We start from the raw sequence: 21,981 nt of genomic DNA, 5'->3' as shown, positions 1-21,981 counted from the left end.
TTTTGTTTGTTTTAAGTTGGTAATCCTTTGATCTTGATTAATTATGAACTCCACTGAACACTGGGCTCAGCAAAGCAGCTGACAATAAAAGCAGAATCATAAACCTAGATTCAGACTTCGGCCTCTCTCCTCCCAGTCATCCCTAACCCCCACTTCACATTGTGTGATCACCCTGAAACTCAGCCCTTCGGGACAGAGCCATTCCAGTCTGCGAGAAGTAGATTCATTCTGTTTCGGTTTGAATAAATTTTAAGTGGTTTACCCATGTCCAAGTTGTCCTGCTCTGGTGATTTTTGACAAAAGCTCAGAAATCTTCAGTAGATGCCTTGAATGTTAATAAACTGTTGTGATAAAAATCTTACCCTCATTTGCTAAAATGATTTGTCTATACCTAAAATTCCCATGTTAACGTTGAGAGAATCTGTGCAGAATGTGGGGATAGAATTAACATTAAGATAAAAACGCACAAATACATGTATACGTTTGTCTTGTTTCTTTGGTAACTAGCTACTGCAGATACGATTCCTTTCGCAGGCATACAGGTTAAAGGGACGAGGAGCGGAGGCAGACTGGCAATGTGTCCAGTTGGGTTTGGAAGCCTTGTTTGGTATAGATATGCCTTGAAAGCAAGAGTCTAAATGTGAATTTATCCCCCTTGTGCTAATATAATCCTCACTTGTGATAGGGCAGAGAATCACTCGATGCTGGGTTTCACAATAGAAATCTTTTCCAAAAATTTTTTATAACTTTGTTGAATGCAGCAGAATTGTAATTTTTTTTTTAATTTAAAAATTGTATTACATTTACTTTTTTGTTGTTGGAGTTTAATTTTCTGGAAACCAGTGTTTTAAAACTCAGGTAATTTAAACTGAATTCCACAGCCCGCTATTAAGGTAATTAATTACCCACTGTATAGCTACTTGACAGATAAGGATACAGAGGTCCCAAGTGGTTGACCAGGAATCCCACCTAGGATTTAAAGGTTCATGCCCAGGGATCTCCAGTTCCCTAATTTCCCCCAGGGTGGAAATAGGATTTCTGCTATTAGTAGGGATTAGAGCAAGTAGTTTTCAAATTTCAAGAAAAATGATTACTTTCTTCACCAGTTGTGCATCCCCCCACAGTAAACTACCAAGCGTGTCCTGTCCCATTGCTTCAGGCTTGACCTCAGCGGGGCCTTTTTTCTAGCTGTGTGCATTACTCAGCTCAAGAGGGACTTGCTCAGGAAAGTTATATTGACATAAGGAGAGTTGCCAAAGAGCCATTTAATACAACTTCCAAAATTGCCTTTTCGGTTGCTGAAGTTAAGATTTAATTCAAACACTTCATTGTCCAGGTTTAAAACAGCCCAGTGTTACGATTTTATTTTTTTTATTTTTTTAAATGATTTTTTATTTATTTACTTGACAGAGATAGAGACAGCCAGCGAGAGAGGGAACACAAGCAGGGGGAGTGGGAGAGGAAGAAGCAGGTTCATAGCGGAGGAGCCTGATGTGGGGCTCGATCCCATAACGCTGGGATCACGCCCTGAGCCGAAGGCAGACGCTTAACCGCTGTGCCACCCAGGCGCCCCGCAGTGTTACGATTTTAGGTTGTATATTAGCAGAACAGCCCTCATGCCTTATCTTTATCATGCCCCTGTCGTAAGTGACTCCTCGTCATGGATATTAGATATTTAGTATTCTTGTGGCTGCTGAATATAACTGCTGAATTTAAATGTTGGTAGGAAAAGTTTTGTTGTTGCTTTAAAAAAAAAAAAAAAACTACAGCTCCATCTCCAAGACATTTGCTATATTACATAAATAAAATAAAAAGATTTTTACAGAAGAAAAAAACCCTGAGAGCAGTAGAAGTAGAATCCAGCTGAATCACTCTTTTCCTGTGGAGGATTCATGCGTGTTCAAACTACAGGCATTAAAAGTTAGAGGTGAAATGAAAAATTTCATTTTGAGCACAGTACGGTGGAGTGAGTTTAGTACAACTTTGTAAACCCTGCTGAGAAGGAAACTCGAAAAGGTAATTGCTAGCGTGCCCACGCACTGCCATGGGCGTCACCACCTTCTGTTCACGGACCACGAAGGTTTGCCCCTAGAATCGGGGCTTACGCTGAGGTGGGGGCCCAGAGGCTCTGACCCACCTTGGCCGGCTGTTGATTTTGCTGACCCGGAGGAACTGTCTGCAGTGCTCCCAGGCTGCAGGGATGTCAAAGGACCCCCGAGTGCCTCTGGTATTTCCTCAACTATTTCCTCAAAGGCCTTGTTAAGCCACTGTAAAGCTCATGAGTCTAATGTCCAGTCCTGATCTTTGTTCTTTTTTGTCTTTGCTTCATTTCCTTTTCTTGGCCATTATGGGTCACAGGACGCAGCAGCAAAGAAAGAGGGAGCAGAATGGTGAATGGCACACTGCCCGGTACCCTCCACTTGGGCCAGCCCTGCAGAACGTCCCGTGCCCGAGGACATCTACAGGGCAGGTGCCTTGGCCCCACGCGAGAGAGAATGTGCCAGAATGTTTGTTGCACGTGCTGCTCTGGCTCTTAGGGCCGGAAAGTGTAAAGTAGCACTTGAGATTAGAAAACGTGTCTGTTTCCAGAGCATGGTAACTTAAAGGAAGATATTATAGACGCACGTAGCAAGCTAAGTCGGCACTCTGTGTTGAATAAGGTATGGGCCTGTCTTTTGAATCAGAATCGCTAGCTTATAAACTACGAGTTTGTGGTAGTTTTTCTAAAGGAGTATTTTTGTATGAAGATTTCAATAGGAAAATAAAAACACTAGTGGCTGTATCTGATTAACTTGTGAGGATTGGTTTTAAAATTACAAAATATAATAATCCTTCCTATTTCACACACCCAGTCTTGCTGGCAGTGTCCTTCACAATAATGGAGAAAGCAACCCTTTCTATTATGTGCAGTAGAAAATGGTGTGTGGGTGAGTGGGTCTATTTATATGCCTCAGGGTAGCTAGGTAGCATAAACAACAAAGATGCTGGGTTTGTGCGTGGCATTTGAGGGTGAGAATGGACATGCTCCGTACGTCCCCCTCTGGGTGAGGGGAGGACTTGGACATGGAAGGCTCTGGTGACCCTCCACTACAGCAGAACGCACTGGCTTGTGATGCAAAGTGAAAGTGGGGATTCCTAAGACATTTTCTCATACCCTCTGTCATGGATTCTGAGCCCAGCACACAGTAAAGGAAGAGAACCTATTCACACCCTCTCTGGGGCTCCCACAGGACCCCGGGCTTTGAGCCTGTATTGGTTCCTTGTCGAAGTCATTGTAAGACAAGCACCCACTACGACCATCACCTTTTTGGGTACCACCTGTATGTATTGGGGTTCCATTCCTGGAAACTCATTACATACCATTTTTAGAGTACCTAAATTGACCATGAAGCTAGAACCGAGAACAGCTCTGTTGTAACCCTCTCAGGGAATTACTGTGCAAAGGCGAGATGAGCTGTGGCCTTTCAGAAAAGCAGGAGCACAATGAGAGTTCCTCTCTCGGTGCATCTGGTCAGGAGCAGACTGCTTCGACACCATGAGTTCAAAGTCATGGTGCTGGTACTGTTCAGGTACGTGGGTTCTTTTACTAACAGATACTGGGTAGGGCAGCCCCCCGGAGGACTCTCCATCCAGTGTACTGCGTGGCCGATTTCACGGATGGTCAGTAACCGTAGGGAAGGCTTTTTCTTAAGTGATCGTAGCCCACTGTTCAGCTTCCCCAGCTCCAGCGTCCTGCAAACCAGTTCTCTTTATGAAGCAAACGTTTAAGGTTCAGAAAATTCCTTCTGTGCTTCGTAGTGTCTGCTCATCAGCATTTGAGAGGAAAGCTGGTGCCTTTGCCAGAATTGGCTGCTGCCAGATCAGGCTTCTTTAGTGGGCCCTCCTTGCCACTGTTTTTCTATAATGGCCTAACGGTACATACTACCCATTTCGGTAGACATTAAGTGGGCAGAGCGAGCGGCCTACCTTTAGTGGCTGGCACAGAGCTGAAAATCGTGTTACCACCATGCATAGAATGTCTACATCATGTATGACTCCCTTGCCTCTAATTTTGGAGTATAGAAATTTTTAAGAGCAGAGCCGTCCACTTTTAAAGAAATTAAATAGTTGATACTTAATGAAATAACCACTCATGAAACCACCACCTGCTTAAATAGAATATGACCAGTATCTGCCTTCTGTACAGATACTTTATGCACATATATAATCAATGAAATCAAAGAGACTTTATAAGTCTGTAGGCACAAGGATGACTGGGGGTGGGGTGTGGGATATGATAACAGTAAAGAGTGTGCCCGGCTCTCCCGGAGGACTCTTGTTATATTTGGGCCCAGGTGGCCACTGTGCCGGGTGGGGTGGAAGAGGGAGCCTGAGAGGCTGGGATCTTGGCTAATCCCTCTCAAGGTCTAGTGAAGTACAGAAGGGTGGAAAAAGAGCGGAAAGGAAGCAAGCAGTGATATTTAGCAGAATGGAGAGATAAAGGAGCCCTGTAATCAGATGAGGGCGGGGCCCTGAGGACTGGGCCGGGAAGTTTGTGTGGGGGATGTAAAAGTTCCAGTCTCCATCCCCGGAGCCCAGGGGGAAGGGCAAGAGCACAGGGCCAGTTCACAGATAGCAGATGGAATTATTTTCCTCTACAGGTGTGCCTGAAAGGTAGGCTCAAACCAGGTTTTTATAAATCTGACTTGTGTTGGTAATTGCTGGAGGTCTGTTTGGGATTTTCTTCTGTTGTCAAGGGCCTGACAGCCTCCCTGCTATGCTACTCTCCTCTCTGCCAGCCGAAAAGAGGACGGCCTTCTGGAAACCCAATCCTTAGTGGCCAGAGGAGCTGGTCTTTAAAGGACCTGTTTTGTAATCAGAGTCAGACTTTCAGCAAAAATAATTATGATGCCTACAACTTACCAAACTTCTCTGTATCAAGCACTTGACCTCTAGCACGGCTTTTAACCCTCAGGACATCCCAGCAGGGTAGATTCTGTCTGGTTTTGGCAGATGAGGAAATCTGAAGGTCCACAAGAGGATTCTTCAGCTACTGAGGTCAGAGCGCTGCTGAGCCTGTCTGGCTCTGAGTGACACTTACCGAGCGGGCTGCCTCCTCACCATTTTCTACAGTTTCTTTGTTTATTTCCTTTACTTCTGTAACGTGGTCCAGACAGGGCCTGCTTTGAATCTGGAAGAGAACTTAGAACTTAAAAGCCAAAGATCCAAACCCTGCTGTGCCCCTTGGAATCACTACCCCCAAGTAAAAATCTAGTTTTGAAATTGTTCCTACTCTCCTCCCCATCCTACCATAGGATGTCAGCTCCCTCTTTTGCACATTGAGTGACCACAGAACAAGTCTCATTTTTATAGATAAGCCCACATGTTCGGAATGCAAAGCTTTTTCCTTAAAGAAACCACATTTAAATGGCAGATCTCCAGTTGAATTCATAAAAGCCACTTTTTTACTCCTAATGCACTGAAAGAATGTGGTATTATTGGGGGGGTGGTAGTCAAATCCCATATGTAATGACATTGAGGCTTTGGAGGCAGTTTAGCTCCAGTTCAGACATCAGGGCTCCATTTAGTTGGTGTTCGGACCTACATGTGGGGCTTTACCGGGTCTTGATGAGTTAAACCGGTTTAGAAGTTGCTGCTTGCAGAAGCATTTTAAGTTTTGTTATTTTTGACAATAATAACATTTTTTAAAATTTCTTCTAAAGCATACCAGCACCATTTTCCTTGTGCAAATTAAAAAACTATTCTGCCCTTGCCCTTCCTGTCCCATCCTCCCCCAAACAAACCCGACATCTGGCTTAAACGTGTTGTTTAATTCTTTCCAGAAAGAGACAGAGGGAAGGTGGGAAGGGAGTTTTCCTCCCGTATACCTTTTTGGTAGTAGAGTTCACTGTCGTTTCTGCTCTGGGTGGAGTGACGGGCCGGGCCGAGTAACATAAATACACCACAGATAGGAAGCAGTTGGCCTGCGGCCATGCAGCTGGATTATCCAGACATCCTTCACAGCTTTTAGTGCAACACTTTATCCCCCTGCCTTGTTTTAAATAGCCAGATGCCTCAGTGAATGCTGGCTTGATGGGGTTGTTGCCAGAGGAGATGTGGGGAGTTCTGCTCCCCCGCCCCCAGCACACACACCCCATCACGGAGGAGTCCGTGCTCTTGGGAAGGGGCATAGGAGGAATTAGGGCAAGAAGGCGGATGTGGCAGACTGCAAGCAGAGACCAAAATTAGCAGCCCCTGTAGTCTAGAAGCCAAGGGGTGGGGTATTTTTAAAAATCTTCAATAAATGAATACTTTTTGGAAGTGAGTTTATGGCATCATCATAAGTCTTGCAAACCTCCCTTTTTCGTGTTTACTTAATCCCCTCAATGGAAGGGAGAACAGCAGACAGCTGTAACACAAGAAAAGGAAAAAGCATGTTCTAACAAGAGGTGTGTAGAGTTTCAGTTACTCACCTTGGCCATTTCCTATGGGATGAACCCATTGTATACTCAAAGAAGATCTGAGAAAGCTGTGCTTCATGCTGGAGAGTTACAAATCCTGGGGAACGAATGGGACATGGAGGAGAAACGTATCTTCTCAACCTGTTTGTGTGTAACTAATCTAAACAAATGTTATCAAATGTTCCTAATCTCCGTGATCTAAAGGAATATGGGTTTGAATCATGAGATGACTGGATTAATGATAGAAACCATGGGATTATTAGATTTAGTTTTCTTATTTAATGAAATCTTTATCCTATCCTAAGCTATTGTGGCTCATAAGCAAATGAGTGTTGAACGCTTTATTTTTTTCTCAGAGATTTTGTTAGCTACAAATAACTTTTTAAAAACCTGTTTATAAATATCATGTATTTAATCCATTAATGCCACGGTCTACCACATATAAAACACTGCTGTAGGTTCTAGGGATGTAGCAGTGAACAAAAAGGGCAAAGGCCCTGCTTCTATGGAGTTTACATTCTAGTTGGGAAAAGTGGGCAAAAAATAGGGCAGGTGTTGTTTTAGTAGCATGTCGAAAGATAAAGAAGGGTGAGAAGATTTAAGAAGATTGGAGGGTGCTACTTTATATAAAGTGGACAGAAAATCTTCTCTGATGAAATAACCTTGGGCAGAGACCTGAGAAATAAGGAAATGAACTGAGTTAGTGTGGGGGGAGAGAAGGGGGAATGGCAAGTGCAAAGGCCCTGAGGTCATAGTGTGCTTAATGTGGAGGACAGGGGTAATGGGACTGAAGTAGAATAAGCAGGGAGGAGAGTGCTAAGTGCTTAAGTTTCATTTTTACTAAATGTAGGAAGCTTATTAGATGGCTTGTTTGAGTAGAGTATCATAATCTGACTCACCTTTGTATTTTCTTAGAAACTTGGGCGGGTGTGGAAGTAAGAAGGCCCATTAGGAGACGGTTGCAGTAGTCTGAGAGGTGATGGCAGTGTCGATGGAGGGTGGTAGAAAGTGGATTCTGGTTATATTTTGAAGGGAGAACCAGTAGGATAAAAAGGTATTGAGAATTAAGAGTTCAGTCTGAGACATGTTGATTGAGATGCCTACCAGACGCCTGAGGAGAGAAATCACATAGGCAGTTGATTTTACTGATCTGAAGCTCAGGGAAGAGGTCTGGGTAGACATGTGAATTTGGGCACTATCAGCACCTCGAAGAATGGTAAGTGGAGTTGTTGGCCCTGGCTTGGTTATGGGTGGTTTTCGCCACGGTAAAGGAGGAGAGGCCGAGTGTCCTGGTACAGAGTAGTAGGCATGCTAGTGGGCACAGGTGCAAGACCCCTTCTGGCTTTGCCTCTCTTCCCAGGGAAATGAAGCAAGCTCATCCGTCATCTGAGAGAGACAGGGTGGGTGGCCCATGAAATAATCTTCTTGGGGATGGATCGGGGAAATGTAGCAGCATGCTGGGGGCTGCCTACAAGCCCATTTGAGGTTAGTGACTTTAAAACTAGACCTGTGAACAAAGTCCTGTTCAACAGCCTGGGTGGGGCATGGAGTTAAGGAGGTGGTAGAATTTCACCAGGGTTGGGGTTTCACTGGGCATCACGGTGAAGAAAGAGAGGGCAAAGTGTTATGTTTTTGTACAAAAGCGTATCGTGATAGACTGTGGAGCTTAAGTTGAGTAGTGAATCAAGTGAGAACGTGAAGGATGGGGGGCGGGGGTCAGAGCGATAAATAGATCGTTGGTCCCATTGGGGTGAAGACTTGTAGGAATGTGGAGGGAGTGAGCTGCAAAGTTGGGAAGTGGCAGCTGGAGTGCAGGCTGCTTAGAATTGAGGTGAAGGAGGTGGTACAGATATTAGTAATGGCAAGGTCACGGGTGTGACCTAGGTGGGGTACCTAAGGTTGGGTGTAAGACAAGGGCATTGGGGAAGAGTTCCAGAAACTGAGAGGCCAGGGAATTGTACGGATCCTCTGTGTGAATAAGGGAATTACCAAGAATTACAGCGGGGATCATCATGGAGAGATGGAGGGACAGTGGGCCCATTTGCCTGTGTCTTCCAGGAATGAGGGAAGGGATGGAGCCCAGAGGTCTGTAGAAGATTGAAGAGGAGGGTGATGGTGGCATGGTCAGGCTTGGGAGCTTCAGAGAAACTGGAGCGCGTGCCAGTAGCCTTCAGCAGAGGTGACTACCTTGTCCCACATCGAGGCTCAGCAAGAAGGGTTGCAGGAGAGCGAGAGTGGCCCTGTGTCAGTGGGCCCCAGAAGCCCCGCCCCAGGGCACATTTCCATTCAGGTTCAGAAAGCGAAAACAGCAGTCAAAATCACAGAGACAGAAAGTAGAAGGGTGATCGCAGGGGCTGGGCAGAGGGGAGAACCGCGGGAGGGCGGGTGTTAGTGTTTAATGGGTATGGAGTTTCAGTCTGGGAATATGAAAAAGGTCCCAGACATGGATGGTGGTGAGAGTTGTAGAGCAGTGTCCGCGTACTTAGTGCCACAGAATTGTATGGTTAAAATGGTATGTGTTATCGCATATGTATTTTACCAGTTTTCAAAATGAGAGGAATGATCTGAGGAAGGGATGAGGAAGTAAGAGGGAGCAGGGGGGCACCATGGAGGGGAGTAGAAGTTGAGCCACAGGGAGTCATGGAAAATCTGGGTGAATGCGTTGAGCAGGTGTGTAGGGGAGAGGGACTGTCTAAATGGTCTCTGGTGGACTGGAGATGGCAGGGGCCGGGCTCTGGCTGGAGTGAGGGAACGGGGCGGGGGCTCCTCTCTGACTCCCAAGGAAAGAGGGGGTTCTATGTTACTCTGCATCTTTGTTTCTCTAGAATCTGGCACAGCGCCTGGCATGTAGAAGATGGGAATATATGTTTGAATGAGTAAAAAATGAATTCTTTCCAAAGAAAGAAAACAGCAAATGAGAATTCAAATGGCCTTGCTGAAAAACCCAAATACGTTTCCCCAAAAGTGATAAAGAATGAAAAGAGCTAGAGTTGGTCTCTGGAGAAGAAAGAGGATTTTTGGCAAATGTGCAAAAGAACTTATTGCGAAATTGAAGTTTAGACTGGAAAAAATAAAATCATAAACAGAAGGCTACACATGTGTAAAGGGTATTGGAACTGAAATCTTTTCCCACCGACATACACGATTCCATGGTGAATTTGCGATTTGGAAGGGAATTATCCTGTTCTTGTGCTAAATCAGAAGATTATTAGCTTTATAAAATGTTAAGCCTAGGTCATTCATTGTGAACTAAGTTTTAAGGGTTGAAACTGTAATATCCTCTTAAGTTCATAGGTTTGTCTTTCCTAACTTAGAGATAACAAATTACAGCATTTAGCTCATTCATTTTTTTTTATTAATACTTACACCCGGGAACTAGAGAATGTCATGCCTGCATACATCTTCAAAGACACAAATATTTTTAAATTACTGGGCATCATTTAAAAAAATGTACTTTTGCAGTGTATTTAGTTTAAGTGTTTTGTTTTTTTCTCCCTCAAATTTGAGAAGTGCCACCTTTTAAGGTTGCTGCCAGGCATAGATTTTCTTTTGATGAGTCCAGAAAAGTGCCAACTAGTGGTCATCTTGCATTATGAAACATGTCCTGCAGCTACCAGACCATTGTCATGCCCCGTTCTTTTTGTTGTTGTCGTTTTAGTGACAGCTATATTGTGCGTGTCAAGGCTGTGGTTATGACCAGAGATGACTCCAGCGGGGGATGGTTCCCACAGGAAGGAGGCGGGATCAGTCGCGTGGGGGTCTGTAAGGTCATGCACCCCGAAGGCAATGGACGAAGCGGCTTTCTCATCCATGGTGAACGACAGAAAGACAAACTGGTAATGGCAGACATGTAACGCATGGGTTAAATCAGCAATGACCGATTTCTTTAGATTTCTTTATTGTTTAATCGTAGCCCTCTTCTCATAGGTTTGGTTATTGTTGTTGTTGTTGTTGTTTTTCCCTCCCCTTATTTCTCTGACTTCAAACTGTTATGAAAGCTTCAGATAAAGTTAGAACTCTGGAGCTGACGCCAAATGCAAAACGTAACCCTGGCTTCCCAGCGAAGGCACTTTTACCACACACCGTATACCACAGGTGCTTAGAAGTTGTGTACTCGGCTGTCTTGTTGGCGTCTTTGATTAACCAAGCTGTCTTTCTGTCACTGTAACAAGATATTCAAAACAAAAGCATGTTCTTTGTTACGAATCACACGGTAGTAAGCTGTGAAGTCGGGGTTTTTTAAAAAATGTAGGGTTTGCTCATGGGGCATGCCATCAGGGTTTGGAGGGTAAAAGGTCAAATGCAAAGGCACAATGTCACCTGACGTTGGTTTCTTGTAAATACTGTTTATCTAAAAGATACTGTAGTTTTTGTTTCAGACACTAATGAATAAAACGTGTTTGGAAAAAGTAGTGGTTATCACACGTCTGTAATAATCCTACATGCTTATTAAATACGGGCTTTGGAGAGTGATCATTATTCTTTTACGAGTGGAGCTCTGGTAGTTTGTAACGTATACGTTCATGAATGAACTTGGATGTCTAGTTCTGAGTTAGGAAGGAATCTGTGAGATGAAGAAAAATTGAATGTTCCAACCTGTTTTTAATTGATGGCCTTGAACCTGGAAGAACATCGCTCCTCTCTGTCTTAGTTGGTTATGGAGTAGATACGCAAAAGCCAACTGTTGCTTCAAAATGTGCAGGATCGTATTGGATCTCAACAGAAAAATAGAAAGACACCACAGGAATTATCAGTGTTAAATTTGAGACCCTTAACAGTGAGTGTGTCTGTTGAGTTTTATGAGTTAAATGTACAAATTTAATCTTCTTTTGCAGCCACTTCTTACTGTTTAAAAAAGTTACCAAACAGATAAGACAGAACAATTTGTAGATGTTATATATAGCTTAACAGAAATGCTATTTTCACACTTGATCCATTTCCAAAAATGCAATGAATGAAAGTTTGAAGGGAGAACATAACTCATTTTAAGAAGGGTGTCCATTCAGGAAATTCCCTACATATTAGTCAAATAATCAAAACATTCTTATTTACAAGATAATCACAATAAAGGCAGTGTAACCACACTACCAATAAAAAGTAAAATAACTACCATTTAATGTCTACCTGTGCTAAATACAATGCTAGCCCTTTAGTTAGTCACATCACTGTGTCCTTTCAGTAGTCTGTATAATTATAACTGAAAAAATGAAGATTCAGAAAGACTCCTCAGTGACCCATCTTGAGGGCCTGGAACCAGTGTTTGATACCCTGTCACTCTGACCCTAAAACTGAGCCAAAGTCACATGTGTACAAGTGCCCTTAGCCCTTTGGTGTAGTTTTTTCCCCCATGTGCATATTTTTATGTTTACATAGCTCTGACCAGAGTTTGTCAACAATTTTGTATCTCATTTGCTTTGCCTTAACATTCTTGTAAGAAATTTTCCACATTGCTGGTATCAGGTTGATGTAACATTATTGATGATCTCCTTAGGGTTATTGTAAGTGTTAAGGTTCTTTCCCTTCCCCATCCCCCCCCACCTCGTATGACCTACCTGCATTTCCACATTTACTATTTTCTTAGAATAATTTAGGGGTCAAATTTTTATGACTTCGGATACTTGTATAAAGAACTGCTACCAGCGTGTATGAGAATTTCCTTTAACACATGGGGGGAATCCTAGATTTTTAAGTCTCTACCAGTTTGACAGAGTAACAGTGGTTATCATGTTATTGACTACTAATGGTATCAATGTTTTTCTGTTTGTTAAACAGCTGTAACTGTAAATTATCTGTCAGTGTCCTTTGCTTGTTTATCTATTGGGGGCCTTATTTTTCTCCTTGCTATGCATGCCCTCTTATATAAGAAAGATATTAATCTTCATCTGCATATTTACTGCAAATACCCTTATGATTTGTTGCTTGCCTTTTTATTTTAGTTAGTGTTCTTTTTCTAGCAAAAATTGATAGAATATTTTGTCACTTCTTCCCTTTTTTTATTATTATTTTTGTGTTAGCAAATTATCTTGCCTGAGCAGTTAAATCTTTTTAGATCTCTTTTTTCTTAGCATTTTCATGGTTTGTCGTAGACCGTGTCAACCTAACATCGCCTTTAGATGGTCTCATCCAGCCCCTTCATTTTAGAAATATATTTATAAACTTGTATCTTACCACTGACTTGTGCATAATAATTGTAAACTTTTACCATTTTGGTCAGGGCCCTTTATAAAGTCAATAACCTCAGTTAAATTCCTGCAACATTCTGAAAGAGGAAGATACTTTTATCTCCACTTTGCAGTGGGGAAACTCAATGCTCCAAGAAGTGATCCATTTCCTCGGTCTAGGCACGTGGTCATTAGCAGAGCCAGCATTGGAAACCATTTCATTGTGAGGCCAAAACCTGGTCCCCTCACACTAACTTCTGCAAGGTAATAGGGCAGTCCTGGTTGTGGACCAGCTTCTGTTATTTGTTGCTATTGCATAAGGATTGCGTCCTCGTCCCCTCGTCGTCTTCCTGCCCCCAAACCCCCATCGTGTTTCTCAGTCACTCTGTTTCTCTTCCTGTCCCCTCTATATTCTGTGACTCTACACTTCTAGACTTTTATATGCCCTCGAACTGAAATCACACACCCATATGCCCAGCTGTGCTTCTCCGTCTCTCCACCCCTCACCCTCTGAGAAATTCTGGACTCTTCTACTCAGTGGTACTTAACCCTCATCCCCCCTGCCCTGTCCCACAGTACACACACACACACACACACACACACACACACACACACACACCCTTTGGAGATATGGTGACTCCTCCTTTGGCCTCCAAGCTTCCATAATGCAGCACCCCTGCCCCACTGTGGGGTATGAACCCACGTGGGAGCCTACAGATGGGGTAGGTTGTTGAAGGACCCCCTCTCTAAATGGTGCACTGGTGAGGAGAGGGTGGAGATCATTTTTGGATGGATATATCAGAGTTGCTAGTATTCCAGCTAGGACCAGACATGCTTTTTCTGATAGAAACAGTGTTACCGCTCGTTTTTCCGATGTAGTACAGCTCTAGAATTTAGCACATTGGTTCTTGTGATTATTTGAATTAGATGTTGAAGCCTGTGAACAGAGCTACCATTGTTTCTGTGGGGAAAGTCTGTCCCAGACATCCATTCAGAAATTATTTGGATAGTTTCTTTTAAGTTGGGGACAATTAAGTTTTCCTGAGAAATTATATGTAAATGTAAAATGTCTGAGTTGAATCATTTTATTTATTTATTTTTTTTTTTTAAGATTTTATTTATTTATTTAACAGAGAGAGAGAGGCAGCCAGCGAGAGAGGGAACACAAGCAGGGGGAGGGGGAGAGGAAGAAGCAGGCTCATAGCGGAAGAGCCCGACGTGGGGCTCGATCCCAGAACTCCAGGATCACGCCCTGAGCCTAAGGCAGACGCTTAATGACTGAGCCACTCAGGCGCCCCCTGAGTTGAATCATTTTAGATAAACTAGGGAAGTTGACTCCTTAAATCCCATGAGAAACCACCCTACGAAGATGAATCCCATACTCTAAAAGGTTGGTCATTCCATTCATTGTACACGTGCAGGTCTGTGAGCACACGTGCACGCTTGGTGGGAGTTCCAGCTACTAAAGCTCTCTGGCAGTTTGGCAGGATTTTCATTTTAAGTACATACTTTTTAACCTGGCAGTTTCATATTTAAACCCCATCCTAATAGTGATAGACTTCCACACAGAGATTTAAGGAAAGCAATGGTTCTCAAACATTTTTGGTCTCAGGATCCCTTTACACTCTAAAAACGTGTTGAGGACCCCAAAAGGCTTTTGTTTTATGAGTTACAGCTACTTATTTTTACCGTATTAGAAATTAAAACTGAAATTTTAAAATTTATGACAAGTCGCTATATAACTATTTTCCAGAATAAAAAGTCATTGGAGAAAAGAGTAGCATTGCTTTATATTTTTGTGAATCTCTTTAATATCTGGCTTAATAGAAAATAGCTGGATTCTAATATCTACTCCTCCTCTCAAGCTGTTGCTGTTTGTTGTTTTGGTTGAAGTGTATGAGGAAAATCCAGCTTCACACAGATAAGTAGTTCCAAAGGGGAGAAAGGTATTAATAGCCCTTTCAGGTAATTGTAGATGTACTTGGGTGCCACCCCGAAACTCAGCTTGCAGTAGTTTCTGAAACGTGCGATCCGAATCCACATGAATGAACTTTTCATACTCTGTTACATTAAAATCTGCTGTTTTATCTTTCACTTTAAGTGGACCTTTTACTCAATCCTGATTTTTTAACATCATGTCATTTGAAAAGTAATGGTTTACCAAGGTCAGCAGGTCTTCCAAATGTTGATACATTTAATTCTGCAGTATCAAAAAAAAAATCACGTTTCTTAACATCACTACTAACACCATTAAAAAAGTTGTTAAGTATTGGGATGCTGTCCAAAATTCTGATTTCACTGGAAAGTTCAGATTTTATTATTGGCAACCAATACCTGCAGTTGTTTTTCCTTGAAGTGACAGGCTCGCTGTGTTCATTTTCAAGTAAGTATCTGCCAAATCCCAGGTCTGAATAACCATAGTTCATCTGTCGGTTGTTCTTTCAAGTAAACCTGGTGATCCGTGGGAAAGGCAGTTCGTTCAAGTCACAACTGAACAGTGGCACAAGTCCTTTTCCCTGAGACCGTCATCGTTCTTCCATACGCAGTAGAAGTGACCAGGCTGTCAGAGATGCGCCTCCCTCTCCATCTCTGCATTTGTGCCAAGCCCACCTTCCTTCCCATACTTCAGCCAGAGCAACGTATCACAGCAGGGGGAAGGCAGAAGCAGACACGAGAGTCCGTGATGTGCGCTTGTCGTTTCACCACACGGGGTAAAAGCTGTGCGTTCAGGGGTCAAGACTTAATACTTGTTGACTGCTTCGTCAAGGACAGTCCGACATAAAACTGGCCTTTTCCACTTGGCCCATGTGGCCGTGGTGCGTCTGGCGGTCGGCGCAGTTTGGTGCCGGCTCGCTGCCTCCATGCGTGGCACAGCACACGGCCCCACGGGTTTACTCACTGTGCCTTTTGCAGCCTCGCCATAAATGCCAACACCATGAGAAGGCAAAAACTGTCTTACTTTGTGAAAACAGTTTTGCCATCGTGGACCCCCTGAAGCGAGGACGGGGTGGAGAGGGAGGGCTCCTAAAAGCCCGCAGGACAAAATTTGAGATCGTGTACAAAGATGTTCATTGCAGCACTGTCGCCAAAAGCGACTGATGAGAAATAACCTGAATGCCCAGTAGTGCAGAGAACAGCTGAGTAATGCTAACATATCTGTACTGAGCCATGAAACGGAACTTCTTACTTTCTTGTGTCTATGTCTAAGACGTGTTCTCAAGCAAAATAAAAGGCAAGTTGTGGAGCCAGTTACAGGTGTGGCCACGTTTAAAAACACTCACCCACAAGCTTAGGTGCATATAGAAAGAAGCCGCAGGAAGGGACCTGGCTCTGTGTCCCCCGTCCTGACAGTGGCTGACTCTGGAAGTGGAGAAGCACTGAGGGTGGGGAAGGAGAGATGAGCCAGAACAGAGCCTTTGTGTATTTGTGTAGCTTCCTTAAATCTTTGGCAATAGGTATTTCTGGTGTAGATCCTTTTAAAGCTTCTAACGAGAATATTTAATCACCTTTTTTCTCCCCATGCATCCTATTTTAAAAGATCATCTTTTTAAAGCCTGTCTCAAGTTTTAAGTTAATGCCAAACTTCAGTAGAGGGTTTATACCTGTTTGATTTTTGTCATTAAACTTAGCTCTGTAATGATGTTGTTTTGTTTACTAGGACATGAAAAGATGGTACCCGATCCCCTTCTCCTTGCTTATTTTAGGTGGCTGAACTTTTCTAAGAATTTTATAACTTCTCCAAGAAAATTTACCATTGAGAGAATCTTAAACTTGGAAAAACATCAACCAAAGACTAATTTTTTTCACCCTAAAAACATGGAGACGGGTGCCTGGCTTGTTCAGTCGCTAGATCACGAGACTCTTGATCTCAGGGTCATAAGTTCGAGCCCCACGTTGAGGTAGAGTTTACTTTTAAAAAAAAAAATGGAGGAACTGGAAGTCTTTGTTTTTACGAAAAAGTTTATTTTGAGACTTTGAATTGAGACTATTAAATTCTAAAATAGATAACATTTGTTGGTTAAAGCCTTGGTTATTTGGATTTCCCCAATTTGGAATGGGGCTGGGCTGACATTTAATCATTGTACTATTCTTAGAGAAAAATGGCCATAATAAGCAATTTAATCATAAATAGAACTATATGAGGGGACCGTTGTCGTCTTTCAGTACAATGGAATAAAGTGAACTGTTGGGGACCTCCATTTGATGTACCAATGTGACTATTACACTCATCTATTTATTAAGTCAGAGCATTTATTAGGCAGTACTTAAATTCTGTTTGCTTAGATTTATTCTTGAAACTTGTACGCATTTAAAGTTATTTTCTAATTTGAATTTATACTAATTTAGGCAAGGCTTTACTCTTTCCCTTCGCTTAGTCTAAAATTAATAAGATCTTATCTTGTTAAATGTGGAGCTTTGCCAGAACCAGATCGAAGTTACCAAAACTTAGCAAAATCATCTTGGTAACCTAATAAAGCTGTGGGAATAAATACTGTCGCTATTTTGGAGGTTTTTTATGAATAAAGAATGACGTTTACATTCACGTGATAGCAGGTGCTTCTTTGTGTAATCTTAAATCCTGGTATCTTTATCAGCAGCAGCACTGTGCTAGACGTGCAGTTATTTTGTAATACATCTCGATCTTCTACAGCCTGGTTCGGGGCACAAGGCTAACGCACTTGAAACTGTTAGAAAATACTGTGAAATCAAGTACCAAATTGTGAAGGTCACAGGAAGAACTGGAGTAAATAAAAGAGTAAAATGTGATGGTGGGAATATCCTGGGCCGTGAATGTGATCCTGTTAAGTTTCTCAGTCAGTGTTTTCCAAGCATGTTGGTGTCTGTGTTATTTCCATTTTAAAGGTAATAAGATCAACGGTCTGAAACAATCAACTCCCAAGTCACAGTGTAGTAAAAGGCATTTCTGGAACTAGATCACCAGAAACTTGGAGATAGTTCACATAATCCAGATAAAAGTTTAATAGATCAGGGTGGGAGCAACTGTAATGAGTTTGATCTAGAAGGTGTTGAAGTAAACATGGAGTGGACCTGGTGGTCAATAATACAGGAGATAGGGAAAGCAGAAGAGACAGAGACAACCACAGAGATTTTGACCTGGAGAGCATGAGCAGGGAAGGGTCAGCATTGCTAGATACGGGAAGTTGGCAGAAATTTCAAAACAGGTTAATTTTTTCAGCATGTTGCATGTGAGGTCACAGGTAAACACCCATTAGGACAGAGGAGGAAAGATTGAGAGCCATTAAAACAAAGGCCCTGACACAGAAGCATTAAACCTGAAACGGAGCAAAGCCCTAAGACCTGGGCCCTCGGCATAGTACCCACCCCCACCCAGCAGGAGCGGGAGGAAGGAAAATGACTGAGAACCAGGATGGTTAAGAAGTACAGTGAGGATCACCAAAGGCGAACGGGGCAGGGTCAACAAAGAACAGATGGTCCATGAGGCAAGCAAAACTTCTTTTAAGACAGCGAGACTTGCAGATACGAGAAGGCAGGAATGAAGGGTTTTCATTAGTTGCCAGCAATGATGGATGGTTCCTAGTTCAGTTTTTCGTAACCAGACACCATCACGACTCCTTCACAAGTAACCAGCCTGTGTGTTTCAATCCTTCAGGTGGTATTGGAATGCTATGTAAGAAAGGACTTGGTCTACACCAAAGCCAACCCAACCTTTCATCATTGGAAGGTCGACAATAGGAAGTTTGGACTTACTTTCCAAAGCCCTGCTGATGCTCGAGCCTTTGACAGGGGAGTGAGGAAAGCAATCGAGGACCTTATAGAAGGTATCGCATCTTGTCCTTGCATTCTTAGGGGGTCAGTGGGAATACTCTGAGGTCTTTTTTATTGCAGTTGTCTGCCATCCTGTATTTGTGGTTTATTAGGGAGAGGCCTAGGGGCTAGGTCAGTAGATTCCAGAACTTCAAGAACATCCATAGAGAACAATTACCAAGTGACTGCAGGGGAAAAGGAAATCAGTTTCAGAGTAAGGGGTGATCCCAGTTGATTTTTAGACTCTGCTCTGAAAAGAGAAGTTCTGGACTTCCACGTCAGTGACGTTTTGACAGATTTCACCTTCCTCTGACTATTGAAATGGCTTTTGTCTGATCCGTGTTGGCTCAGAAATGGAGACTGGATTCTAATGGGCCCAGAAAGTGCCAGGCCTTCCCAGTGCCTTCCTGTAATGAGAACCCAGGGTGTTTGCACGGAAAAGGAAGGGGACCTGTGACTCCTGGAGCCCTGGTTCGGGTTAGGCCTTAAGTCTGTGGGTGAGTGGGTAGTAGACATCGTGTTGCATTTGTGGCCTAGAAGGCAGTCAGTTCTCATGGGCTTTTCTAGAGTCCACACATGCAAACACACAAGTTCTTTACTTCACGTTCAGTTATCCATTCAGAGAGTTAAAGGTGCCATGGCCCGGGCCCTGTGAGGAAAGAAAGAATCAAGCAAGGCATGTGAAAGCCAAATTTAGAATTTGGGGAGATTAATTACATAAGAATGTGTGCTGCATTTGTTTGAGAATTAAAGCGTCCTGAAGTCATTTTCTTCTTTGTGGATTTGGAGGGAGAGCAAAAAGCAAATCTTACAAAGAAGACTCGCTCATCAGTAGTAAGACAGTTCTAGCTTAGACAATGAGTCTATTCACTCCCAACCGTGTGATGGCCAAAAAAAGTAGTAAACACTGGTGTTCACATTATGGGTCTGACATAAGGTGGCAAATGTTTAAAATGTTATTAAACATAGCTTTTAAATGTTACAGAGAAAACAGCTCCTGTGTTATTGATAGACGTGTGCAGTACGTCCACTTACTCACTGAAGCTACACACACATTTGACTCTCTTACTTGTAACTTTTTTCTCTGTATGTGCTCTACCTAGCTGTTTTCTGTCAAATTTTTCTCAAACGTCAATTGACTGGAAAAATTGAACTAGTAGAGGAAACTCCTGGAAGATCAGTAGTAATTGTGCAGAGGACTTCTTTTTTCTCCTCCTATCGCTCGTTAGAAATTGAAATAGTTCTCATTCCTTTCTGAGCAATTCTTTTAATTTCAGTTTTATGGACTAGCAAAATATTTTCTAAACGCACATATTTAAAGACCTAACCAAGAAAAGGCGAGAGAGAAGAAATTTCCCTGTTGGTATACCTATCACGTATACAGATTTAAATATGTTTTTCCTTTTGGCCATTAACAATGTCCGTTAAGTTGGCCCACACAGTATTGGGTACTGTTAGGGGAAAAGGAAGAAGTTATATGGATCTGCATACCAGAAGGAAGAAAGAGATGAACACGTAAATAAATCGAACCCTAAATGCCCGGATCATTCCCTGATGGAATAAGCTGGGTTTTGGGGCATGAGCCCAAATCTTGGCCTGCAGAGACAGAAAACTCACTGGTGCCCCAACATTGCAAGAGAAAACCTCTTTGGGTGGGTGTTAGCCTAGAGGGCAGCTCCCCCAGTCTGGGTTTTTGAGTCCAGTGTCTGCATTTCAGAACAAGAGGTAACTGTACAAGCTATTTAGACAAACCCTCTTGTTGGGAGATGAAAAGACTAGAAAGTAAGTCCAGTTTACACGGAGGTTGTGGCAGGTCTCCCCTGGGGGACCGCTGCGGGAGGCTGGTTGTGGTGCCTGTGTTTCCGAGTCGTGGGCAGGCCCCCCGGCCCCTCTGAGGTGCCTCTGTGGGTGCTTGTTTTCTAGCGGCCAGGGAAGAAGTTTGAGGGATTAATTGAGTACAATAGTAGGCAGATTTAATTTAGGGAACATCTAGCTAGAGTCAATTAGAGGAGTAAATTAAAAACATTTAATTCCCAGGTTACATATTTCTGATGACTCACATTCAAAAGGAATGGAATGTGGTTTTATTAAAATTTGTTTTTTACATGATTGGCTTTGACTTATCATCTTTGGAAATGTGTTTTATTACTTTTTTTTTAATCTTTTTAGGCTCAACCACATCATCTTCCACCATCCATAATGAAGCCGAGCTTGGCGATGATGACGTTTTTACAGTAAGTTCCCTTTGCCCTTTGCTTTCCGGGTTAGTTGGTGACTGATCGGAGAGAGGTTCTGTTTAAGGCTGTGAGAGGGACCGCACAGTTTGGCATTGGCTGTCACTGTTGGGATGTCAGAGGGAGAGCACTCCCCGATCTCTCCAAGGTTCTCATACGGTCTTCCCTCAGATCCAAGGTGACCAGCTATCTGGCTTGCCTGGGACTGTCCTAGTTTTAACACCGAGAGTCCCCCATAGTCTGCAAGACACCTCAAGCCGAGACAGACCGGGACACCTGGTCAGCCTACTTGGAGTCTTCTGTTAAGCCCTCCCTGGCATCTGGGGGGAAAGCCAGAATAGCCTTTCTGATGAGTAAACATCTGACAAGAAAGGGCTTGGATAGTTTGACACAGCTTGAGTTAATGGGATATAGCTGGAGACCAAACGATTTCTCAGCTTGCTTCTTCATCGAAGTCCTGTGCTTCTAGAAGTTAGTTAACAAATAGTCCATTGCAATCCTGCCTTTTGCTTGGTGTGGCGAGGAAGCCGTAAGGCAGCATTTTCCAACTCTTGGCCTTGACCCACAGTAAGAAATGCTTTTACATTGTAACCTATCTCTCTCACACACACACACACACACACACACACACACACACACACACACACAGAGTAAGAAATGCTTTTACATTGTAACCTATCACACACACACCCGGAGACACACACACACACACACACACACACACACACACACACACACACATCCGGAGACACCTGAAACCAGATCATACTTCATGTTCTGCAGTATGATTTTTTTCTCTCTTCCGTTTCATTTTCTTCCACTTTTTATTACGAGACTTTTAAAGCACCACGGGAAAATTGAGAGGACACACAGTGAAAACCTAGATTCAGCAGTTGAAACATTTTCCCCCGTTTGCTTTATCTGTGCATGTGTGTATGCACGCACACATGTGGTTTTGGTTTTGGTTTTGGTTTTTGCCAGTCCAGTTGAAAGTAAGTCACCTCAGTGCTGTAATTCTTTTAATACTTCAGCATGCATCTCCTAGAAATGAGGCATTCTCTTACAAAGCACACCATTATTACTATACCTAGGAAAATTAATAGGAATTTTGTAATAATCATCTAATAGTTCCGCATTAGTTCCTGGCTTATCCCGAGAGTATCTTTCATAAGCTATTTTTATTTCATACATTTAAATATTGGCTGCAGCCCTTTCAACGTGTTTCCCAGCGCACTCATCATGGAACCAGTGATTTGAAAAACATGACTTTGGGAATACAGAGGTGTGTAAACCATGCTTCGAGCCCTCGTGGAGATAACAGGATGATTTGGATTGACCCATGGGAGGGTGCCGACTGTG

General features: G+C 43.0%; 1 protein-coding gene across 2 annotated transcripts in view; it reads left to right on the top strand.

Moving 5' to 3' along the window:
* The window catches only part of SPRED2 (sprouty related EVH1 domain containing 2), a 108,963-nt gene that overhangs the window by 69,841 nt on the left and 17,141 nt on the right, over positions 1–21,981 (top strand). For both annotated transcript variants that reach the window (XM_019798054.2, XM_002917739.4), the window contains 3 exons: positions 10,099–10,276; positions 18,234–18,402; positions 20,558–20,622. In XM_019798054.2, the coding sequence (XP_019653613.1) occupies positions 10,099–10,276; positions 18,234–18,402; positions 20,558–20,622 (412 nt within the window). The remainder of the gene's footprint in view (positions 1–10,098; positions 10,277–18,233; positions 18,403–20,557; positions 20,623–21,981) is intronic.

Source organism: Ailuropoda melanoleuca, chromosome 4, assembly GCF_002007445.2.
Source record: "Ailuropoda melanoleuca isolate Jingjing chromosome 4, ASM200744v2, whole genome shotgun sequence".
NCBI lineage: Eukaryota > Metazoa > Chordata > Mammalia > Carnivora > Ursidae > Ailuropoda > Ailuropoda melanoleuca.
The sequence above is the reverse complement of the archived record's forward strand: the minus strand, read 5'-3'. Positions and strand labels throughout refer to the sequence as shown.